Here is a 24,136-nt window from a genome sequence, read left to right on the forward strand (position 1 = left end):
TTGAATGGTGTTAAGTCACATGGAGGTGGAAGGAATGGGAAGAAAAGAAAGCTAAGGTAAATCTGAAGAAGATGGACAGAAAAAATAACTAAGGAGGAATATATGTATTTTAATTTATTTCCTACCAAAGGCAAGATGAATTACCCATGTATCTATCTAGTAAAGTTTCAATTATTCATCTATCCAGTAAAGTTTCAAAGTAAAAAGTATTAGGAAGGACCCCTTCAAATGTATCATTGATGTGAAATATGAGGAAGCCTCAAAAGTTATCCCTTTCATATTTCCCATTTTGAAGTAATTGCATCATTTTTGGAATCAGTTCTTATCATGATTTTAAAGTTCATGGGCAAATGCTCCCATGACCCTTGTATTCCCAATTTGACAGCCACCACTTCCACCATTAACCTCAAACTGTTGGGGAGTGTTTCCATCAAGCTCTCAAGCATCGAGTTCAAGACAGAAACATCTGAATGCCTGAACTTCATTCTATAGCTTGCAGCAACAATAGAGACTGTCTTTCTCTCTCTGACCTCTCTTGTAGAAAGAGATGCTCAGATACAAGGTATTTGTGAACAGCAAAGATTTGTCACATTCCTTTACCTACCCAAACCCATTCACACATCATTCCCTCCATACCTATGTAAAAGATTCATGTAGAAAAAAATAAGTAGATTCAAAGGAATAGGGAGTGTGAGAGTGGTAGTAGAATATTGTACATGAATATAAGTGGAGAAGCCTCTCTGACAAGGTCAGGAGAACTGAAGGAAGTAGATACTCAAGAATGGGGTGTTCCTGGGCATTGAAAAGGCTGTAGGTTAAACAAATTGCATATTCTAACATATGTATTTTAAGATCACTTTTGCTGTTTAGTGGAAAATGGGTTGAAATGGATGTAAGCATGGAATTGATGGTGGTAACCTGAGGGCCACCAGGGTGGTGACAGTGAGAAGGAAAAGCTGCTTTGGGCTGGATTCAGTAGCACTGTCTGATAAATAAGGAGCGGAGGTTGAGAAAAAGAAAACAAGAATGGCTCTCCAGTTATTAACTCTGAACATCTGAGTAAATAATGGTGCCATTTATTAAAACTGGGAGGGCTGAGAGAATGGTTTAGAAAGGAAGGAGGAGACAGATTTTAGTTTTTATTAAAAAGTTATATTTTGGACACATTGATTTGTATGTCCAAGATTTTCAAATGGATATTTCAAGGCAATTAGATGTAGGAGTCTGTCTCCCACAGAGGGTGTGAGATGGACATGTGAACTTAACCATCACAATAGAGCAACTTTTATATTTATTTTTTTATTCATTGGAGTGACATTGTTCACAAAATCATACAGCTTTCAAGTACACTAGTATAGCTAAACAAAACATCATCTGCACACTGCATTGTGCACCCAGAGCAAAATCTCTTGCCTTCCCTATTTATTTCCCTCTTTACCCCCCTACCCCTTCCCTTTCCTCCTGGCTGTCACCACACTGTGTCTATATAACATAGACACAGACAATAATGTGTGGTGATTGAAGCAGTCTTTAAACTCAGGTGAGTGGATGAGTCCCTGAGACACAGGGAAGAACTTGAGGGCAGCCCTTGAGGGACTCCTCACTGTGAGCTTAGGCAGAAAGTGGGGAGCTGGCAAAGGACGCTGAGCAAACGATGCCAGTGAAGAAGAGTGTCCTAAAACACCGTGGAAGAGAGGGTTCCGTGGTTTCGTGAAGGAAGGAGTGCTTGACGGCATCAAATGTTCATGGAGCGCAGTGATGTGAGAGCAGAGAAACTCCCCTGGGATTTAGCACTTGGATGTGCTGGAGGAACTTGGCAAGCGGAATCAGTGACATGTTGTGAACAGAAGTCAGCATGGGATGAGTTGAGGAATAAATGGGTGGGAGGGGAAGGAAATGAAAGCAAATAGGACATACAACTTCTAGAATCTCTGCTGTGTAATTTAATTAATGTTAAAATTTAGCACCTAACAAGTACGGTCTGTTGGTTTCCACCAGATATTCTGCGGTCTGGTCCCACATGCAAGCGGGAACAGTGCTAGGATCTGGATAGTTGACAGCCTGCACTAACAGATGAAAGAGCAGAGGGAAAATCCTTTCTTTTAAATGTCTGTAGTGATTGAAAGCTCAGAATGCTGCCCTACTGCATCTCAGACCTTGGATGAGAGGCCATGTCTAGGGTGAGAGAGCTGAACCATGTCTAGATATGAGACCTTAGTATTGCTTACATTATCCCCCTCAACTCTGTATGTATCCCACACTTCATGCTGTTAGTAATATAGAGCACAGTATTATTCTGAGTTTCAGGCATCCACCGGGGAGTTTTAGAACATGTCCCCTACAGATAAGGAAGACTACTGTACTCTAAACATTATTAAAGAAATATGCTAATTAATAATTTTTTACTCAATGCTTCAAAGTGAATTTATAAAAAACAGTAGCATAGGTGTGCATAGGAGCACTCTCATGAAAAGTAAGATTGGTATTTTTCACATGCCTGATGGTGAAGGAATTTTTAAATGTTAAGAACTAAACATAACTCATCCAATCTCAATACAAGTATAGCTTTCCTAGACTTACAAATGATCATAGTCTAGCTTTACTCAAAATCATCACAAGATGTGGTGGAGTTTCTGCTAGTGACGTTTTATTATCATTTTCTTTGATTCATTTGACTTTTTATTCACCATATGCCTATTGACCTTTTTCTATAGGTAAGAACCAGGCTTTGAAGATGGACGTTGAAATTGTTGAAAATCAGTAATTAGAGTTTAATACAGGACTATCACATTTTTCACTCGAAGGATCTGGGTTTTGTTTGTTTGTTTGTTTGAATCAAACTAAAATAGATTTGGCTCATGATACAAAAGCCTCATCCCAATTGCTATTTTGATCAGGTCTCTGATCTCTTAAGTGACCAAAAAAGAAACTATTAGGCTAAGGATATTAAGTGTCAGAATACATGTTATCTACAGATGTACTGCCTTTGAACTCAGTTGAGCCTTATGGAATATTTGTGTAAGTAAGAGAAGCTACAAGATAGGAAGCCATTCATTTTTATTTTGCCTTTGTTGCTATTGTGCATGTCCTCTTAAAGAGGCCAAACTCTTATGCTTAGTGATAGTTGACGTGTTGAGAGTGCTTTATAGCTCATTAAAGGCTTACATTATCTCATTTAATCATGAATTCTGGAGGGTTGATGTTTTTATCCCATTTGGCAATTGCAGAAACTGAAACTTAAAAGAATTAAGTGATTTGCAAATTAGTACAAGCAAGTAAGTGGAGCTTGGGAATGAAAAACTAGGGTGTCTGACTCAGAGCCTGTGTTCCTTTAGTCTGCTAAATGGAATTATAAACAACATATTAACTAGAGAAAATGGAAAACTCAAAGTGAGGGTGTGTGTGATTTGACAGGGATGGAAATGCAGTAAAGATAAAGTCAGTAACTGAAATATCAAAAACAAGGAACCAACATGAGCTGTACCATTCTCAATCCTGAGAGGTGATATTTTAATTTACAAAAGAAGATAATTTTAGATATTCTTCATTTTGACACATAGGGGTGGATATCCTATCTAATAAAGAGGGAATGTGTTAATTGACCCTCATGCCATCACAAAGATGGCAGTGCCCACTGCCAATAAGGAGGGAATATGCTAATTGACTACCCAGCCCTCAAAGATTGGGGTGCCCTCAGCCACAAAATAGCGGTGCTCAGTTCCCTCAGCCCCACCAGGGTGGCAGGCATGCAGCTGCTCCTTGCACCTGCTTCCAGAGTCCCCCAGTCACCTCAGCCCCCCAGCTGTCCAGGGCCTGCCCAAGGCACAGGCAGGCCTCAAATGGAGCTGCCTAGCCAACACCCGAGGCACAGGCAAACTGCGAACGGTGGCTGTCCAGGACTGGCCCGAAATGCAGGCAAGCCTCAGGTGGCCCCAGCTGCCCATGGCCGCCCGAGGCTCAGGTAACCAGGGCCAGCCAAGGCTTGCGCTGCCAGCAGTGGCAGCAGCAAAAGTGTGATGGGGTGTCATCTTACCCTGATCGCCAGGTTGCATCCTGCCCCTGAAGGCTCCCAGACTGTGAGAAGGGGAAGGCCAGGCTGAGGGACCCACCATGCACCAGGTCTCTAGTACTCAAATAATAAAGAATTGAAAATTTGCAGATAATCTGCATAGAGTTCCCCAGCTTGTGAGTCTAGAATATTACTCATTACTTCTAATCTTACCTGTATTTTGCAAAGTGAGGTTCAGCCTTAAGTCAAATGAATGATGTCATTACTTTTAGTACAATAGTAGTTGTTGTTGTTTTTAATATCCCTCATTCATGTGCTGATTAGAGTGTGGCATTGAGAGCTTAGACCTGAGTCAGGCTTCCTACATTTCATACTGAATGCCCATTGCCACCTATATGACCTTGGTGGGGTGTTTCCTAGTAAACTCTGAACCTCATCCTTTCATTTATAAAAGAATAATAACAATAACAATCCTATTCTCACAAGATTGTTGTGAGGATTAAATGCATGAATACATTTAATGTACTTAAAATAGTCCAATACAGAATTAAATGTTCAATAAATGTTAACTGTTATCACATTGAATACTACCTTATATACAGGTTCTTGTCACTAAAAGTTCTGGTAAAATTTGGTCATATTTTTATAATCTTTGGCTTATGATCCTTAATTAATATAGTATTTGTTCACTTAAAATAATGCTACTTTAGAAAATTAATTCTATTAAGTTCTTTTCATCGGGTTTCTCTGCATTTTAAAGTCTTTTCAATATATGGAAATGCTCTCCAACCATGTTTTGGAATCTGAATCTCTTAGAAATGAAAATAAGCAGACTCGGAAATAAATATGAAGCACTCCTGGCTGGTGTGCTCAGTGGTTGAGTGTCTACCTATGAGCCAGGAGGTCACAATTTGATTTCTGGTCAGGGCACATGGGGCTCCCTGTGAGGGGCAGCCAATGATGATTCGCTTTCATTCTATCTCTCCCTCTCCCTTCCTCTCTGAAATCAATAAAAATATGTAAAATAAATAAATAAATGAATGAATAAATAAGTAAATATGAAGCACACACACACACTGGGATTTCATACCAGAAACATAGTGAATTAAATTAGAATAATTAATAAAGAAAAAAAATTAATATCTATAGCCCAGTTTTGTTATTACTGTGTTTAAGAATTAGGCCAAGCTAAAAAGCACACATTGAAAATATATTTAATTTATATATAATTGTATATGTCATTACATAAAAATATATATCAATATGTTAACAGTATGATGAATTATTTGAGATGTGGTTGTTTGGACTTCCTAAGGGCAGCAAGAGAATATGTTCTGAGGAGTACTAGTAAAGTTTGGGAACTTATTATCTTTAATTAATTTAAAAAAATTTATTATTCCTGTTAATAGATAAATAGAAAATTTTAGTTTTTGTTTTTCCCCTTCAGTCTATCCTATAGAAATGTATTTTAAGAAGTTAACACTCAGTAATTATAAGGAAATGTTTTAATTTCATTTAACATCTGTACCAGATGTGATATACTTAATTATTTTAATGAAAGTATTAATGACTTTTATTATTTTGTATGGTGTATCTTTTATTGAGCATTTTAGATAATTGATAAGAGTTATTTGGTGGCATCTGGCCTGAGTCTGATGTGCTTTGAAAAAGAGTACAGAGTTCTGATAATGAGGATTCTGTGAAAATGGGAAAACCAGCACAACAATATGCTTTGAGAAAGTATGGGTTTTTAGCATCTTGAAACAATATATCACACTCAAAGGGACAGAATTGGGCTGCACAGTCTGTTAGCTCATTCTTGTCCAATCTGGTCTCCTCCTTTCTTTTGGAGCCAGCATTGTCATCAACTCACTGAATTATATTCTGACTGGAATGTATTTCAGGCACAGAGTAATGTATCTAGTTAAATGGAATCCTATCTTTCTACAAAAGCTTTTTGAGTATAATAAATTTAAAATATAAAAAAATTCTATTAAGTTAAAGTAATTGGTTCAACAGTTTACATATGTGCCTCCTCCCCCACTACCCTAAGCAAAGACAACTACTTAAAGGAATATAGATCTGTTTTTCTTTTATTTATAATATTGAATAAGTTTTTTTGTTTCAGCTAACATAGTCAGACATTTTTAAGACCATTTATTGGAAAGATACTTATACATTACAACAAATGTTAATTGAACAGAAGTAAACTATGGAATTACAACCTCCTATATCAGTGAGTTTAATTATCATGAAAAAAAATTTTTCTTAATGCTGTAGTAGTCTTTCTTAACAAGAATAATCCTTAACTTCCTAAGGCATCCATTGTAGGTAATCAATGAACTTTTCTCCTAACCATCTAGAATGGTACTACCTATGCTTGGAAAAATTAAGAAAATGGTAATTGAGATTTTATTTTCTCAAGAACCAGGATTTAAAATTCAAAATCACTGAGTCTCTTAATTTGTAATACAATATATGGGGTGTATAAATGAATTGGGTGATATGTTACTTTATATAAAGGATTAAATGTGATAATTTTGTCAAGTAATAAGCTCAATGCTTGATATGTAATAAGAACTCAACAAATAATATCTAGTATCATGTTTTAAGCTTTCATTGTTCTAAGTTTCTGAAAAATTTTGCTTATATTTTGATCAAGATGAAATTTAAATGTTATCAAAATTTTACATTTTCAAAATTTAAACAGGCTGTCCTAGTAGTATTTTAAGTTTAATTATTGAATAACATTTTTATACATTTTGCTTTTTTATGTTGTTCAAATAACTCAGAATTCATCCACAGTAACCATGTAATAAATGAAGTTGTTTTTTGTGATTGTCCTCATGAGGATTTTAGGCCTTTGCCAGTTCAGATAGGCAAACAGTTCTTTTTAAGGCATTGATTTATGAGAACGTGGGGGCAGGGGAATGAGAAATAGCGAGCCTTCCCTCATGTGAAAGGACAGGATATTAATGCCCCACCAAACCTCCTGTCATAGGATTCTTTAGCTTTCCTATGGTAAATGATACCTTACTTTTTGGATGTGCTTGGCATTGCCATGGAATAATAAATTATACAAGCTAAAAAAAAATACACTACTGTTTTAGTTATGAAACTGCGGGGGAGGAACGGGGCAAATCCCAGAAACTAATTGTCAGAGCAAGAATATCAGTGAATTAACTCGTGATAGTATAAATTGAAGGTATTTTATGCAGTGAACTATAGAACAAAAAATGGATAATAAGCTGTCACTTGAGAATGGCTAGCATATAATTTATGAGACAAGACAAGCACCTTTCTTTATAGCATGCATTTGTATTCAGCTTACTTATCCTGTACTAATTTTAAAGGGAAAGTGATTTATGTTAATACATTTCTATATTCTTGCTTAACAATTTACAAGGTAACTAATGCAGAAATATCAGGTGACCTTACTGTGACCATGAAACAAAATGCACTGTTTATACATTGCGTTCTGTTCAGGAGAAGTTGGTAAATGTGACTGATGTGTGTCATTAAAATATGACCTTGTTTATGCAGTGCTTTTTTTTTTTTTACATTAATAATTATTATAAAGGCAAACTTCATCTTCCTGTTTTTTGGAATAAAACAACTTGTTCCCACCTAAAAAAAAAAAAGAAGAAAAAAAAGGAAAATTTTTGACCATTGGAAAAAAAAAATGCCTAAGAATGAAAACAGTTGGAATTCTTCACAATACGGATTTGCTTGTCTTGTGCATTTTTACAAACTGCAGCAGCAGCATGCTTGAGATGGAGATTTTGTGAGCTGCTTACTGGTTTATGCACAGCCAGGAGTGTATTACAAGTATACTTGTGTCTATTAGAAGTGGTTAATAGTAAAATGAAGTATGAAGACAATGTCAGTTTTTAATATTTGTGAGTCTTCAGGCATGTAATAGTTATGCATGTACCTATTTCCAAGTTCCCATTCCACAATTGGTCATTCTCGGACTGTGGTAGTGAAGCTACAGACATAACAAAAATGTGTCTTTTTAAAAGAATGCTCCTGCATCCTCAAGCTAGTGGGCCCTTGCATTACTCCCCTTGTGGAGTTGCCCAGAACGAACTTCCCCATGCTTCACCTGTGTCATCCTCTGCTCAAGGACCAGTAGAGGTCTATCATTACATGGAGAGATTGGGCTTTCTGTTCGGTTCTTTGCAGGGAGACAGTTTTGTAAGAAAATAGATGTACTGCATGCTACCATAAAATCTGTGTTGCATGAATATTTCACATGTAGAGTGGAAAGTGATAGAATATTTGGAGAGTATTTATGAAATACGATTTTCAGAAACCCTTTAGACATGAAAGTTCAGTGAAACTGAAGCTGGATATTAAATCTGTTTTAAAATTTAAAAAACTGGAATATATAAAAATACAGAATATAGTAAGTTAGGATATAAAATAAGTGAACTAAGGAATTATTTCACCAGAATTGCTAGAATAATTAATCATTTATTTAGGAAAAATAAACTCAGATTTATACCATAGTTCCTATTACATATAAATTATAAGTTAATTATTTAAGTGTTAAAAATAAAACTATAACAAGTTTAACTAGTAGATGGATATGTATTTGATCTCAAGATGAGGCAATGAAACATATGGGATCAATTTAAAATTTTAAAAACCATAAAGTAAAAAAAAAAAAAATTAAATTAAGTGAAGGACAAAAAACTGGATGAAAGCATTATAGCATATGATGGACAACGAGCTAATACCCTTTATCCATAAAGACCTGTCACAGGCCAATAAGAAAAAGAGCTATCATTTCCACCTAAAAATAATGAAAGGTAATTTACAAAGAAAAACAGCTGGGAAATATGAAAAATACTTAACTGGACTATTGATCAAAGAAATGAGGAATAAACAAAAATAACACCAGTTGGGTTTGTAACTTATTAAACTGAGGCTCAAGTTATCTGGCTTGCCCTGGGCCACGAAGACCATGAGGAAACCTAAATTTGAACAATTCCTTTCTGTGCAGTAGAGTTATGACTGATTTTTAAATTATATTTTTGTTAACCTTTTCTAAATTTTTAGCACTAAGCCAAAAATAGAAGTCTTTTCTATAGCAAGAAACATCGAAACATTTTAGGCAATACTGCATCCCTTGCCAAAACCGGTTTGGCTCAGTGGATAGAGCATCGGCCTGCGGACTGAAAGGTCCCAGGTTCGATTCTGGTCAAGGGCATGTACCTTGGTTGCGGGCACATCCCCAGTAGGGGGCATGCAAGAGGCAGATGGTAGATGTTTCTCTCTCATCGATGTTCGTAGCTCTCTATCCCTCTCCCTTCCTCCCTGTAAAAATTCAATAAAATAAAAAAAAATACTGCATCCCTTACATCCCTTTAATAGTTAAGGGGATAGTCCACTTATCCATAGGTGTGGGTCTTTTCCCTCAGTGAAAAGGAAAGGGATGGGATACATTTAAACTTCAGTTAGAATATTCATAAAAATATTCTCTTCAGTTAGTCTAACTTTAATCTTAAGTACAGATGGGGCATATATTTTTATGCTCATAACAAAAAAAAATAAATAAATCAAAAACAGTCTTACTATAAACATTTTAAAACTACATAATTGTTTGCATTTGCAGATGGAGGACATCATTGGAACGCTAAGAGATTCCAACCTGAAGCTTACACTTGCTTTCGGAATAGGAATGCATCACGCTGGACTACATGAAAGGGACCGGAAGACGGTAGAAGAACTCTTTGTAAACTGTAAAGTTCAGGTATTGTTTTCTTCCATGACCAGATATTAAAATGTAATTTAAAAGTTAGGTTTTAGTTACATGTATTATCTTTTACTTTCGTAGGTTCTTATTGCCACAAGTACATTAGCCTGGGGCGTAAACTTTCCAGCTCATTTAGTAATTATTAAAGGGACAGAATACTATGATGGAAAAACAAGACGTTATGTGGATTTTCCCATTACAGGTAATTTTTTTTTTTTAATTTGTAGATACATTAAGCTTCTATGTGTGCTTTATTTGAATTTATGTGAATTAAATTTTAGAGAATCGGTCACATTTAAACATATAATGAAGAAATTGTAAATTTTTGTTTCCAGTGCAAACATTAAAGTATTGAACTGTTTTATTTACTTTCACTTACCCAGTCTTACATTTATCCAATTTGTTTAGAAACATCCAAATCATAACTAATGGTTTAAAATTCATAAATAAAGTACTGATTAGTAGCTATTACTGATGAATAAATTATGATTAAATATTACAATGTTTACTTTTAAAATTATTTCACTAGAAATGATACTTTACTGAAACTTCTAGAACAAAAGCACTTGTTGCATGAAAATTAACATATTTTAAAACTTGATAAAATCATTTTCAGTAGTTTCTGAAGAGAGAAATATACTCACTGTGTATTTATACTCAGTGAATATATGTAAAAGCTATATTACTTTTACTTCAGAGATTTCTATTTGTATTTTTACTTCAAATTCAGGGAGTATAAAAAATATATTTTATACCATGGGTGGATGAAAGGTGAGGTTTAAATAGACCCATTATTCATGGGAGAAATAATCAATTGACTTTGCTAAAGATATTTTTGCAAATATGTGTTATTTTTCCTTGTTAAAATAGTAATAACTCTTAAACAGCATTTTTAAGCATAAAGGAAACTTTTTTTTACTTTTGCAAACTTTTACTTTTGGGGACTTAATTTTCTATCATAGTGATTTGATTAATTATTTAGAAACTCAATAGTAGGTATCAGAGATAGCATACATGGTCTTAAGATATTCTGTTTCCTTTGTTATTTTGTTATGTTGTAGACAAATGCCATAATAATGAATATACCTTATGCCACATTGCAGAATACCTCTTCTTCTCTTTTTGATAGATGTTCTCCAGATGATGGGACGTGCTGGGAGGCCTCAATTTGATGACCAGGGCAAAGCTGTAATTCTGGTTCATGACATAAAGAAAGACTTTTACAAAAAATTTCTTTATGAACCTTTCCCAGTAGAATCAAGGTAAATTTTGTTGTATATTATTTTAAATTATTTTAAATGGAAATTCTGAAGTAAAAGTAATATAGCTTTTACATATATTCACTGAGTATAAATTGGTTCTTTGAAGAGAAGAATAACATTGATAAACCTTTAAGTCTGATCAAGAAAAAGAAAGTGAAGGAACAAACTGTATCAGGAATTAAAAAATACTATAAACATTAAAAAAAAAAAAAACCCAAGGTATTATGAAAAACTTTATGCAAATGATTTTTTAAATTTATATCAAATGATAAAATTCCTTTTTAAAATCTTACAAAAACTGACACAAAAAGAAATAGAAAATCTAAATAACCTCTTATGAATCAAAGCAATTGAATATGAGCCCTGGCTGTGTGGCTCAGTTAGTTGGAGTGTCATCCTGCACATCAAAAGGTTTGATTCCCAGTCAGGGCACAATCCTAGGTTTTGGATTCTATCTCAGTTGGGGTGCATATGGGAGGCAACTTATTGATGTTTTTTACATCAATCTTTCTTGGTCTCCACCCCCTTACCCCCCGCCTTTCCTCTCTCTTTAAAAATCAATAATTTATTTCATAAATGGAAAAATGACTTATTACTTGAAAAGAATATAATTTACCACAGTAACAAGGGAAAAAATCAGATTACCTTATAGATATAAAAAAAAATGATAAAATTACACACCAATCTATAATAATAAAAGGGTAATATGCTAATTAGACCAGACGTCATTCAGGATATCCTTCTGGACAAAGCCAGCCTGGCTCCGGGTGCCTACGGGTGGTTAGAGGAAAGCCAGCCTGGGTCCCAGATGCCTGCGGGCAGCCAGAGGGAAGCTGGTGCTAGAAGCCAGGGGAAGGAAGGCCTACTCTTGCCCAGATTTCATGCATCAGGCCTCTAGTTCATAATAAAAATTGTTAATAGAAATGTAAGTAATATCCTTAATCTGATAAAGAGTGGCTACAAAAAAAATGTTTACATCAGTAAAAATGTAAAAATTTTACTTTTGTACCTTGATCATTATTAATGTGTTACTATTCCAGATTATTCCATAGTTTATATAATAATTTCTGTATTAACGAACATTTAGAGAGTTTTCAATTTTTTCCTCTTACATATAATGTTTCAGTGAAGTATTTTGCTTTTCTATCATAACATATAAATGTTTCTCTAGCAGACGATAATGGAAAAGTGAAATTGCTAAGTCGTGATGACTGTTCAGATAAGTATTTCCAAATTGCCCTCCAAATTGACTATATGGATTTACACTCTGCCACTGATATGGCGTAATGGAACAACTTGTTTTTTACTCAATTTATTGTGGCCATTTTCTCATATCCTTAAAACATCCTTAGCTAAAACAATTTTTAATATCTGCATATTGTTCCATATATTACATAATTTACTTAGCTTTTTCTTTTGTTGGACATTACTTTTCATTATTGTATTTTACATAATAAAATAAAATGAACATTTTGTTATTTCAGTCTTTCAACACATCTGGTCATTTTTTGTATACTTAACATAATACAACTATGTCATCTATTACTAGGAACTTAATATTCACTTAGTTAATGAAGTTAATATATTTGCTCTGTCATAACTTTTATGTTTGTCTTGCCAAACCTCCTTTTATCTACCTTAGTATTATCTCTTACTTACATAGTCCCATATGCCATAATATACCCTTCCATGCTCTCCAAGCAATATCTTCTGTTGTCTGCTCTTACCTTGGCTCTCAGCTGCTGCTCCTGAAAGTTACTAGTTCTATTCCTGTCAGTCTGTGCTTTTTTCCATCTTGCAATTCATTTCCCTTAAATCATATACAAAATATGTAAATCATACAAAACACATTATTTTTATATCTTGGAACATAACACCTGAGTCTTGACTGTGCGAGATAAAGTGTGCTTCATTTAATATTCATCTATGTTTCCAATTTCTTGTTCACCATGTAGTTTATTAGGAGTGCTGTCCGACCATTTAAATGCGGAGATTGCTGGTGGGACAATAACATCTAAGCAAGATGCAATGGATTATATCACCTGGACTTACTTTTTCAGACGTCTTATCATGAACCCCAGGTAAGCACAAGGCACTGTTTATTTCTGTTTTGCACTAAAAGTAAATAAGTTTGAAAGTAACAATCTCTAAGTTTGGGTACACAACAAAAAAGTCAGAACTTTGGACATTCTAGATGTGTGAATTTGCACAGAGAATCAAATGATGTCTCTGATATAATCACAATGTATTATCACATATTAGAAAACGAATAAATGTGTGAATTTATTTCTTAGATTATTTTAATTAATTTAGGATACCCTCAAGGACTTTGCCCTGTACTTAGGGAGACAATTGAAGTAATTAAGAAAATATTAAACTAACATGGTAGTGATTGACTTGAGTACAGTTGGAATTCAAAGAAGATTGAAGCTTGTAAACACATAGGGGTGAAAAAGAATTTGTGAGGCATTTGTAAGGGTTAGCAAGGACCCAGCAAGAGAAAACAAAATTGGGGTAGTTGTGGTGAAGTGTCTTTTACTCAAGAAAGTATAGGTTAGATCTTCCTTCAGCACCTATTGTTATTTATGCTAGATGTTATTTATACTAGACGATGAGGCATAAACATCATGCACTATCTTCAAGGGCTGATCTTTGATCTTTTAATATTGGAGATATATATATATATATATATATATATATATATATATATGTATAATATGAATCATAAGTGCTCTAATAGAACTGTATTTAAGCCTATGAGAGTGAAAGCTTTGCAGAAGAGTTGATCTTGAATCTGGAAGCGAAGAAAAACTGGAGGCCTTTATGGCAAAGGCCCTCAGGGCTTCAGTGTGTTTATAGAACTCTAAGAAGTTTGATGTTGCCAGCGTTTAAACTTTAAACAGTGTGGAGACAAGAAGATTTTCTTGACCAGAAAGTGGGCCAAACAAGAGAGTAGAGGGCCTTTATGCCATGCAAAGGAGTTTGCAACTGATCCTATGGCTGGGAGCCACTGGGAGCCTTTAAACCCGGCTTAACACCACCAAGTTAGGTTTGGGTTTTTTTCAGTCCTTACAGCACCGCAGTAGGGAATGGGCTGGAATGGGGAGACATTCACAGCAGAGAGACCAGTTAGGAAGTTGTTTAATCATAAGGGGAAGATGCATAGGACGGGAAAAGATGGAGAGGGAATGGAAGGAAGGCCAAAGATGAGGGACATTCCTGGCATCAGTAGGAGGAGATACTAAACCACTGTAAGGTCTTAAGCAGAGCAACCATGATGAAAAATGTTATTACTAAATCTTATTTCTTGTTACCTTAAGAAATTTGTTTTCCACCAACATTTCCACTTGCATAGACAGGAGTTTGACAATATGGTGACATTTTCCTCAACTGTTGGAACCTCTGGTTTAGTACAAAATGTCATTCGGGAATATGACTGAGAAATTAGTGAGCTCTCCATTTAGCACTGCAGATTTTCATAGTAAGTGGATCACAGGATTAGAATTGTGGAATTGTATCGATATAATGAAATAGACTTTACAGGTATTCTGGTTAACCTTCTTGTTGGGTATTGAAGAAAGGGAGGCTGGAAACTTAAACTGACTTGCCCAGGATCCCATGACTACTTTGTGATAAAGCCAGGACTTAAAACCTAAGCTTGCTGACTTACCACTCTTGATTTCTTTAATGTGTAACCATAGATATATTCATTTTTTAGATCATAAGAATAGAGGCAATTAATGTGCTAGAAGGAGCTTTGAGTTTGGAATCAGAACAATGATTCTTGTTTCAACACTACCCTTTACTAATTGCGGCTTTGAGTCACTTTGCCTCTCTCAGCTTCACTTTCTTGATCTGGAAAGTGAGTAATAGCCTACCTCACAGGGCCATGTTGAGAATGCAATGCACAAATTAAAGTCTAAGTTCAGTATTAATTATGAAGAATATAATTAATGTTTCTTAATGTGCTGTTTTTCCTTTACTTCCTTCCAATTGCTATATTGATCTATACCAGTGATTTTTCAACTGGTGGGCCCCAAGAATTTTTAAAACATTCAATACCTGACTATTAAATCAAAGGCACTGATCTCTTTTCCCTTGATTGTCTAAAAATAAAAACAAAACAAAAAAACAAAAAATGATAGCAACCAACATAACAATAGTTATCTGGTGTGAATTAATCAAAATTATACTTTTTCCTCTTTCCCCCCCCCCCCCCCCCCCGGTCAGATCAGCAAATGATATTTTTAGAGAAATAAATACTGGCCATTTATTTTTCTAGAATGTCCTTAAGTTTGGATTCAACTTAAGCATCCTCATCTCTAAATTCAACTTTTGTTTTTTGGGTTTTTGTGTGTGTGTTTTTTAGCAAAAATACTTAAAGTGATGTTGTGCTTTTGTTGGCCTAATATCCCGTCTTATATTTAAAATATCATCAATATATGAAATACCTCAAACTATGTTACTCCAGTCTGCTCTCTGTCAACTTAACAATCTCAAAATTTTTCCACCTGCCTCAGAATGCTGTCAGGTAGTCTTCCCACCATCATATCAAACTCAGCATGTCTAAAACTGAATTAATCACATAGCAAATTCTCTTCTAATCTAGCTTTCTTACTTTTGTTAATGTTATTATCCTGCATCCATTTACCTTGACTTCCAATGAAAAGTTACTTTTAAAATTTTCTCTTCTTTCGTAGTTTTCCAACTGTTTGACCTGCTTTTTACCTGGGTGTCGAACTCATCAGAAAGGCAACTAAATCCAGCCTAAAGCGCGGCCGAATGTTTACTGAACATCAGAACTGTCATTGGGAACGCAGCAAGAGGCAGTGGATAAGCGCGGTGCGGGCCACAGCAAGGACTGGCGGACGATTTGCCCGCGGCCTTTTTTGACACATGTGGTCTAACCCATCTAGCCTAATGTTGCAAATTCAGATGGTTTAGGAGAAATTAAATTATTAATTGAGGTAAAACTAGATAAAGAAGGTAAAGAGAAAGCATTCAGCCTTTAAATTCAGATAATGAGTAGGAGAGTGAACAGTTTACATTTTCAACTGTAAGAGTGAGCTGAGCCAAGAGCACAGTGGGAGACATCAATTGGAATAGGGATCCCACTGAGGGGGAACTGAAGTAGGCATCTCTCCCCGTTGCTCTGGTTACAAACTGCCTTCTATTTAACAGTATTATGGTGAGAAAATCTATATGCAACTATAATAAACAGTACTAATTAGGGGCAGAACAAGAAGCTTGAAGGGTTAGCACAGTGGATAAAGATGAAATCTTGAGGGTTATTACTGAAAAAAATTATACTGAGCCTCTAAGCCAAAAAATTTCTTGGGGTATTGATGACTTAAGGGGCTTCCTGCTCATATGGGTGTTGCCTAAGAAAATAAGTGAATTTTCCTTCATTCCCATGGCCTCACTTTGCTTGTAGGAAATTCTGGAGTGAGAGTCAGAAGGATATATCATCCTGATGCATCAGTTTAGGGCACTTAGTTGTGGCAGCTGCTTTTCCTGCTCTCTCGCTGCTCCAAATGAATGTTGAGTATTTACCCCCCTCCACCGTAGGCAAAGGGGTTAGGTTAGATCAAAGGAGACATTAACCCACACCAACTGAGGTTCCTCGCACTTTCGCACTTTTGCTGTCACTCTTCTTCCTGCATGGAGTGCCCTCTCAGGCCCTTATACCCATCCAAGCTTTACCAGTCTTAAAAGTCTGGTCATCTGATGGTGAATACAATTATTTTCAGGGGGTGGTGGTTTATCCACTCTTTACCATCTATATCACATATGTCAAACACAAGGCCCGCGGGCCAAATCCGTCCCGCCAGGCCTTGCAATGTGGCCCGCACCGCGCTGTCATCACTGCACTCCGCTGCGTTTCCATCACAATGACAGTTTATGACTGTTCAGTAAACCATTCGGCCCGCGATTTAGGCTGGATTTTAGATTTTGGCCCCTTCTCTGATTGAGTTCGACACCCCTAAAAGAGTGCCAGTTCTTTTAGTAGCCACCTATAAATATTTTGAGATAGTACCTGGCCAATTAAAGACACCAAAGGTGGAAAGGGGGAGTTAATTTCTGAGATGATAATATACAGTGTGGGGACTATTGTTAATAATAATATATTGTGGTGTATGTGTTTTTAAAAAAGGTGCTCACATCTGAACAAAAACTTGAAGTGAGGAAATTGACCACATGACTATATAGGGATTATTGTGGGTTTAGGGAACAGGAGATGGTCTAAGGCAGGCAGACCTGGTGTGTTTAAGTCACAGTAAGGAGAAGGTGTGGCTCAGAGAATAAGTGAGGGGTGAAGAGTAGCAGAAGATGAGATTAGGGATGTTGGGGTCAGTGGTAGTACAGGTCATGTGGGACTTTAGAGACCATGGTAAGGACTTTGACTTTCATTCTGGATAAAATGGGAACCATTGTAGGAGTTTTGAGGAGAGGATTGACAGGATATTTCTATATCATAAGACATGTTATAAATTATTTAAACTTATTGAAATAAATTTTCTAGATTCATTTTTCTAAATTCAGTTAAAAAATTTATAACATGTCAAATAAAGATGATATAAAAAAGTTAAAAATTAAAGATTGAAATAAGATATGAAGGAGAATAATAAAGAGAAATAGCTGAAGAATTAAATCAGATGAAACAAAATTTAAGGCAAAAAATATTTAAATAGACACAGAAGAATGGCTCATATTGATAGCTAGCTCAATCACTACAAAATTATAGTACTATATAAATTTTATATAGCTAAAAATATAGCACCAAAATATATAAAACAATAAGTGATTGAAACCTAAGACTAAATCAAAGTCATATTGAAAGATTGTCAGTTTATATTCTTGTGTGTGTGATATGTATATGCAAATATATATGCATATAAAGATACATATTTATTTTAATAAACTATGAGACACACATACATATACACATTAATTTGGTCAACTATATATAAACACATGTACTGGGGCATCATGACATACACTGTATTCTAAATTGAGTTCTGGAATCAATTTGTATGTTCAGTTTTACTCTCTCTTTTCCCTTGAGAAAGCTTTAAATATTTCTGGAACAAAAAATGTTGTGGTAGTTTCAGCTGTCCCTGCAACCACTTTCATTATTTCTGTCATTATTACTGCTGCATAATCCGAACATAAAAAAACATGGTGCTGTAACAAATGACTTCCCAGTACTGACAGTTATAGCAGCAGCATTTCAATGCTGATGAAAAATTTCCCAGCGAGATCTTTGGCCAGGTCTACATAAACCAAACAGGAAATGGCTGCCACTATTCCCATTAAATCCAAACTGTTTGGTGTAACCTTATCTGTGTTTTACATTACAGTAAAATCTCTTTTATTCCCAACTGTTGAAATTTTATCCTTTTCAAGGTTGGAAAAAGATAACTTGAGGTTGCATATGTGATATTCTTGTTTGTCCTTTGATAAGATCTTTTAAAGATAATATTTTGAAGTTGTTTCTCTTTTTGATTGTTTAAATTTAATGAACTTTGTAAATTTTTATGGTAGGGAGAGGTTTGTTATGACTTTTTCCCAATGGACTTCTAATACAAGTTAGCCTGACTAGCCCATGTGCTCAATGCTGTCAGTATCAAACTGCCTTTGACTTTCACACCTCTCAGGGGACTAGTAATTGTTGTGTTCAAACAGCCTGTAATTGTGATCCCGCTGGCTTTCTCAGTACGCTTCTGGCTATTAGAATCATTAAACAACTCAGCACCTGTTAACAGCATTGTAAATATTCAACCCTGCTTGTGTGCAGGTTGAGTCCAATATAGAGAAGTCTTATAGAGCTCAGCCTCATAAATTAGAGCTTCTGACAAGTCAATTATTGTGAAACTGGATTTCTCCATGAAATAAATGAAATAGCATGCTGGCAGAAAGGTAGGCTGTCCATTTGTGGCAAAGAGAAGATAATGACTTGATGATTCAGTGCACTGAGCATGAAAAAACCTTGTATTCTTTATCCCGAATTAAACAGTTGTGTTAATATTTCTGTTTAAAGAAAGAGTGAATTATAAATTTTGTACTGTGGAGAGTGCACCATGAACACAGACCTTTTTACATACGTTTTTCAAGTTAGTAAAGTGATTATTGAAATTACATGTAATGTTTTAAGCTAAATGCTAATAATTATTTATGCTAGAAATTATGCAATGACTGAAAAGTACACATGATAGAAGTAAAGGCCATTTGATGCTTCTAATAAAGATCATGTAAATATAAACCCCCTTCTTTATTCCCAAAGAAAACTGTCAGTATTTTCTCTCTTAAATTTTATTACCTAAAAAATGACTTCAATTACATTTAGTTGTATTATTTAATTGTGTCTTGTAAATTGTTTGTCTAATTAAGCTTACTTTTATAAGTATTTGAAAATTCTTTATGTATCTTTGGAACCTCAGTTGAAATACTAGCAAAGAATACTTGGTGTAAATCAGTAAAGTTATATCATTAACAAAGATAGATGCATTTTAGTATTTGTGTTGGCTGCATAGGAGACAAATATTTTAATTATTGAGGTTTTACTATAACATTCTTGTATAATATTTTAATTGACATTCTCTATTTTTAAAAGTTGTCACATTTTTTAAATAAATAAAAGGTATCACTTATGCCAGAATGCACGAAGAAAACAATTTTAGGAATTTCTAAATTTTAGATTACCCTCAGATATTGTAAGAATGAAAGTGTTAAATATTGAATACATTTTATGGCTATTCAGTTACTTAAACTGAAATTTATATCTCTTATGCTCATCAATTAAAATATTGGTGAGTGCATCCAGAACTTATTAATATCTTTAATAATAAGAAGAATATCAGTGGAAGCTTTTTAAGTTATTCTGCTCAAAAAACTTGTTAATTTTTAGCGAGTTAGATTATAGATAATATTTTAATTCTAGAGGCCCAGTGCACAAAATTCATACACAGGTAGGGTCTCTAAGGCTTGGCCGGTGATCAGAGCCGATCGGGATCTTCCTTCCCCTGGCTGCCAGCTGCCAACTGGAGCCTGCCTTCCTCCTGCTGCTGGCTACTGGTCCAGGCCTTCCTTGGAAAGTTAGTATATTTTTCATGTGATGCTGAACTTTATCTGCTTATCTTACATATTTTTCATGTATTGTCATTGTTCATCAGGGTCAACAAACCTTAGTATGGGAATATTGATCTATAAAATGGAAATGGTATTTGCAATTGCTTTATTTTTTTGAATGCTGCAAATGCAATTGGATTAGTTTGTTGGTGTTTTTTTGTTTGTTTGTTTGTTTGTTTTTGTTTTTGAAGTTCTGAAAAGAACTATGTGAAACTGAAACAATTTTTTTAAATAGAAAATTAAATTTCTACACTATCATTAATATGTATTTTGAAACCTTGCTTATTTTCTAGCTACTACAATTTGAGTGATGTGAGCCATGATTCTGTGAACAAGTTTCTGTCCTTTCTGATTGAGAAGTCCCTGGTGGAATTGGAACATTCCTATTGTATTGAAATTGGAGAGGTATGACTCAGTCACATACATTTCAATTGAAAGTTTGCCTAAATTTTTAACAATAGGGCTTTTGCTTCTTAAAATGACCAAAAAGTTTTAACAAAACTGTTACAATAACAACTGCGGTATGAATTACTGATTTTATAAATGTATGCCCTTCTGTTGTACTTCTTGTTTATGTCACTTTATCTTTTATTTGAAATAGGATAATCGGAGCATTGAACCTTTGACATACGGCCGAATTGCCTCTTACTACTATTTGAAGCACCAAACAGTTAAAATGTTTAAGGAGCGTTTAAAACCCGAATGCAGTACTGAAGAACTGCTTTCAGTCCTAAGCGTGAGTTTGATGTTATTACTGCATTGTTCTTTAACATGAAGAGATCATATTTTATGTGTTCCATACCTTCTCTTAAATGGTTGCCATCCAGTTCCCCTTTAAATTTGTAGAAACTATTTATGAAGTCCTTTCATTTGTCAAACATGATCACTAAGGCAACATATCTGGACTCAGTTCCCCATAGATAAGGTGAGCACATAATTTATCACCCACACTTGGATCTTTCTGAGAATGGAATAGGATGCTATTAATATCTAAGCCAAGAGAATGGGTATAAACTGGGCCATCCTCAGCAGCTAGGTGATCACCCCGTCCCTCAAGATAAAAGTTAAGGACCATCGTGGTCCTTCTCCAGTTAATTCACTAATTCCGAGCTGGTTCACTTACTAGGTTTTTCCTACCACTCCTATTGCCTTATTATTTTTAATAGACTTTAATATCCCATTAACAGCTTTTCTAGTGTATATATTCTGTATGCAGCATAGGACCAAGTACAATTGCAATAACTCCAAAATTATTTCTTAATGAATTGATGAATGGATGGCTCCTGTATTAATAGCTTTTCTATCGTTTGTTTTTTCAGGAAAATGTAGAGGATTAAAATAGAGTATTAAGATAGCTATTGAAAAAATGTTTCTTTGTAAAATTAAAAATTCATTTCTGAAATAAGAGGTATTAAAAAATAAGAATAAATCATTACATCTTTAAGAATGAGGTTATCATTCTCCAGTCAGAAATTCATAAAAACAGGATTTACCTGGGAGAAACACAGTAAAATAATGGTTAAATAATTTTGGAAAGCATCTTAAAATACTATCTGTTAGATTTAAGAATATGATTTTCTTTTATATTTACCTATCTTGATATATTTACCTAAACTAATATTTAAAAGTACTTGTCTACCTGGGGAACTACATATGAAACCCTGACCCAGAAGCAGGTCTCAACAAATGGTTTATTGCCAGGGGCCAATGGGGGCCAGTTGTCAGGGGGAAAGGACTGCGGGTGGTTGGAGCTCACTGACCACCAGGGGGCAGCTCCTGGGTTAAGCATCTACCCCCTGGTGGTCAGTGCGCCTCACAGAGACTGGTCGACCAGTCATTCCAATGGTACAGTTATTCAGTTGTAACAGGCGCTTAGGCTTAGATAGATAGATAGATAGATAGATAGATAGATAGATATTACTGATAGTGTAAAAATTATGTTTTTCAAGATTTTTTTAGGTCATTTGATTATATTGCAGTCTGATTATTGCTAGCACCGAGGAAAAATCTAGACAGTAACCATAAAATTCGATAAGAATATTAAAACATTGAGTCACTTTAAACAAGCATTTAAAAATACATAAACCTATTATTTCTCTTCAGTTGACATAAAAACATAGTTTTATGATAATCTCTGAATTTTATATATTTGTGTCTAATAATAAGTGCCTTTTTTAGACTTTCATTTCCTTTAGAGAAGGTATAGTTTAGAATTTCATACTGGGCTATACAGTTGTTTTTTTCTTTATTTAAATGAATTGGAATTCTTTCTCTTTATTTACTTATTTTGTATATTACTTTCAACTTTTCTTTTTAACATAAGAATTAAAATTTCTTTTTGAGTAGGGATATAATTTTATTGCAATATTAATACTTACCAGAAAGGCATTTTCCTTAAAGAAAAAATTTTAATCAGATCATTCATTTCATGGTATGGTTTCTTTCACAGTGTTTTTGACACCATAGACTTCCATTTAACACAGAGTTTCTAGCAGAAGGTTGCCGGGTGTGATAAAAAATTTCATACATTAGTTACATTTATACCATATCTTTTTCCCTTTTTTTCTTTTCTTCTGTAATTTGGATGGTTGGGGTTAGCCTTATATTTTGCGGATTTATATTGACAATATCATTCTTTGAACCAAACAATGGGAGCAACAAGAAATTTCTAAGTTTAAAGATAAAACTTCCAAATAGTAAGGAACTATGCTAAATGAAATTGACTTACTATCTTAAGCAGATAATGAAGCATGCATAAATTAGATGTTTTATTCTTACTATGTTACTCTAATATTTGTCCATATTAAATTTCATCAGTTACATTTCTACCCACAGACCATATTTTGATTCATCCAAATATATTTATTTTGTACCTATAATGTGTGAGGCTATTTATAGGAACCAGAGATAGAAGATAGAATAGAGAACGTTATTGACAAATGTGTGTGTGTGTGTGTGTGTGTGTGTGTGTGTGTGTGTGAACACATAAAGTCTGGGCCATGGTAATTCTAATATATAAAAACTCAGGGTATGTATGACCAACCAAAGGCTCTGCCAAATACCAGAAGTCAGTCCTGAAGTCAGTGCTGGGTGCCATGGCGATTCAGCACTGACTGCCAAAGGGGCTGCAGATCAGGCCCGGAGAGAGGCCCAGAGAAAGAAGCAGGGTCTGATCCACAGCTTCCCTGGCAATGTTGATCAGCTGTTGCTTCTTTCTTTCTCTTGGCCAGCAGCCACGCCTCTGCTTCTCAATGGACCTCCTTGGGGGCTGCTGATCAGCCCCACCTCTCTGATTAGTCCTGGAGACACTGACTGGCATAGAAACTGACTAATCAGAACCAAATATGGGTGAACTGTGTGGAGCCAGTGGCTGCCTAGGACACGGAGCTTATGATACTAGCTGGCATAGAAACTCACCGATCAGAACCAAATTGGCTGGCAGGAGAGGGCAGTTGGGGGTGAGATCAGGCCAGCAGGGGAGGGCCATTGAGGGCAACCAGGCCAGCAGGGAGGGCAGTTTGGAGTGATATCAGGCCAACAGAGGAGGGCCGTTGGGTTGGGGGTGAGATCAGGCTGGCAGGGGAGGGCTATTGCAGGCAGTATCAGACTGGCAGAGGAGGGTAGTTAGGGGCAAGATCAGGCCAGCAGGGGAGGGCATTTAGGGGTGATCAGGCAGGCAGAGGCAGTTAGCATGATCAGGCTGGCAGGGGAGAGCAGTTAGGTGTGATCAGGCAGCAAGCAGAGAGGTTAGGGGTAATCAGGCAGGCAGAGAGGTTAGGGGCAATCATGCAGACAGGTAGAGGGGTTAGGGGCAATCAGGCAGGCAGGTAGGTGAGCGATTAGGAGCTAGTGATCCCAGATTGCGAGTGGGATGTTCAATTGGAGAGGGTGCAGGCTGGGCTGAGGGAACCCCCCCCCCCTCCATGCATGAATTTTGTGCACTGGGCTACTAGTAATATATAAAATACTTGGGTG

The 24,136-nt window shown here is 35.5% G+C and overlaps 1 protein-coding gene across 14 annotated transcripts in view; it reads left to right on the forward strand.

Annotated features, from left to right (window-relative positions):
- Positions 1-24,136, forward strand: part of ASCC3 (activating signal cointegrator 1 complex subunit 3) — a 217,716-nt gene that overhangs the window by 142,018 nt on the left and 51,562 nt on the right. For all 14 annotated transcript variants that reach the window (XM_045573232.1, XM_045573233.1, XM_036413368.2 and 11 more), the window contains 6 exons: positions 9,630-9,767; positions 9,852-9,972; positions 10,900-11,032; positions 12,988-13,113; positions 20,455-20,566; positions 20,763-20,897. In XM_045573232.1, coding sequence (XP_045429188.1) covers positions 9,630-9,767; positions 9,852-9,972; positions 10,900-11,032; positions 12,988-13,113; positions 20,455-20,566; positions 20,763-20,897 — 765 coding nt within the window. The remainder of the gene's footprint in view (positions 1-9,629; positions 9,768-9,851; positions 9,973-10,899; positions 11,033-12,987; positions 13,114-20,454; positions 20,567-20,762; positions 20,898-24,136) is intronic.

This window comes from Pipistrellus kuhlii, unplaced genomic scaffold, assembly GCF_014108245.1.
Source record: "Pipistrellus kuhlii isolate mPipKuh1 unplaced genomic scaffold, mPipKuh1.p scaffold_m20_p_5, whole genome shotgun sequence".
Classification (NCBI taxonomy): Eukaryota; Metazoa; Chordata; class Mammalia; order Chiroptera; family Vespertilionidae; genus Pipistrellus; species Pipistrellus kuhlii.